The 1863-nt window shown below is 40.0% G+C and overlaps 1 protein-coding gene across 1 annotated transcript; it reads left to right on the forward strand.

Annotated features, from left to right (window-relative positions):
* Positions 1-448: 448 nt before the first annotated feature.
* On the forward strand, positions 449-1387 carry LOC117800232 (olfactory receptor 4K3-like). Its single transcript, XM_034652763.1, has one exon. It carries the CDS (start codon positions 449-451, stop codon positions 1385-1387), a length of 939 nt encoding a protein of 312 aa, XP_034508654.1.
* Positions 1388-1863: the final 476 nt, after the last annotated feature.

A 1863-nucleotide genomic window follows, 5' to 3' on the forward strand; every position in this document is an offset into this window, starting at 1 on the left:
AAGCATGTTTTGTATCAGAAAGGCAGCATTCAGTTATTGCCCTGGGTGGGGGGGTAGAACCTCTGAATATATTTTAAAGCTGTGCATTCTTCCTGCAGAAGAGGTGGATTCAAGTTTAGATGAAATTATTTCCATAATACATTACTATTGACATTTTTAATCAGACTACTAATTTTTGACTCCCATAACAACTATACTTCTGATAGGTAAGGTTTTTGACCTACCCTTCTTTACTTAGCTCCCATCTTGACTATAAGGCTGTGTCTACCTTAAATTCAAGAAAACTTTATTTTAAATTTTGAGCTAGTACAATGGTATGATTTGATTTTGCACATGAGTAGAACTTGCCTGCTCTCTAGCACCTGAGCTTTAATGAGGTTTTTCTTTCCATTCTAGAAGTTCTTAGCTCATCTCTTTCTTTGGGCTGCCTTAGAACATCATGTACTAAATGGAGGAAGCAAATCACTCCGTGGTGTCTGAGTTCATTTTTCGTGGACTTTGTGATTCAAGGGAGCTCCAGACCTTCCTCTTACTGCCTTTTTCAATGCTCTACCTGCTGACTGTTGTGGGCAACCTCCTTGTCATGTTCTTATTCATCACTGACCCTCATCTCCATTCCCCAATGTACTTCCTCTTAGCCAATCTCTCATTTGTGGACTTCTGCCTTTCCTCAGTCACTACCCCTAAACTGAACACAGACCTCCTAAAGGATAATAAGACCATCTCCTTTGGTGGCTGCATGACCCAGATCTTTGGAGTGCATTTCTTTGCAGGGGGTGAGATGGTGCTGCTTGTGACAATGGCCTATGATCATTATGTGGCCATCTGCAAACCACTCCATTACTCCAGGATCATGGACAGACAAAAGTGCATCTGGCTAGTTTTGATATCATGGATCATTGGCTTTGTACATGCCATGAGCCAACTAGCCATGATTTTTGATCTGCCCTTCTGTGGACCCAGAAGAGTGGACAGTTTTTTCTGTGATATCCCTTTGGTGATCAAACTGGCCTGCATGGATACACATACTCTGGGAATGTGGATAAATACTGACAGTGGGATTTTGGCAACAACTTGCTTCATTCTCTTACTAACCTCCTACACCTATATCCTAGTAACTGTTCGTGTTCACTCAAAGGATGGAGCATCAAAGGCACTCTCTACCTGCACTTCCCACATCACAATGGTACTGCTATTCTTTGGACCCTGCATCTTCATCTATCTGTGGCCACTTAGCATCACTGGGGTAGACAAGTTTCTTGCAGTATTTTACACAGTAATCACAGCTCTCCTGAATCCAACCATTTATATATTGAGAAATAAAGAGATTAGGAATAGCATCAAAAGACTGATAAGTCAGCTTAAGGATTCAAAGGATAATTTTTAGTTTTCTCATGTAATCAGAAAATACATCCCAATTTGGCCACATTTTGACCTCTAAACTAAACTGGAAATGTGACTTATTCATATCCAAAAGCTTGAAGTATTCCCAGATGTATACAGTTTGTGCTTATTCCATTACAAAAATATGTTCAAAAATCCAACACTTGGGATGCCTGGGTGGCTCAGTCAGTTAAGTGTCTGACTCTTGATTTTGGCTCTAGTGACAATCTCAGGGTCCTGGGATCCGGCCCTGCATGGGGGTACATGCTCAGCGTGCAGTCTGCTTGAGGATTCTCTCTCTTCCTCCAGATCTCCCCACAAACTCTCTCTCTCCACTAAATAAATAAATCTCTTAAAAAAATCCAACACTTATATTCTTATCAGTTGGAGAGGATAATAATTGATAATAAATTGCATAAATATGCCTTTGTATTTATTCAAAGATTACCAGATGATAACAATGGTAAGTATAAAAATAAT

Source organism: Ailuropoda melanoleuca, unplaced genomic scaffold (genome assembly GCF_002007445.2).
Source record: "Ailuropoda melanoleuca isolate Jingjing unplaced genomic scaffold, ASM200744v2 unplaced-scaffold6666, whole genome shotgun sequence".
Lineage (NCBI taxonomy): Eukaryota > Metazoa > Chordata > Mammalia > Carnivora > Ursidae > Ailuropoda > Ailuropoda melanoleuca.

What these genes read in the sequence shown, in the direction of transcription:
- LOC117800232 (XM_034652763.1), top strand. Translation starts at nt 449, where the DNA reads ATGGAGGAAGCAAATCACTCCGTGGTGTCTGAGTTCATTTTTCGTGGA.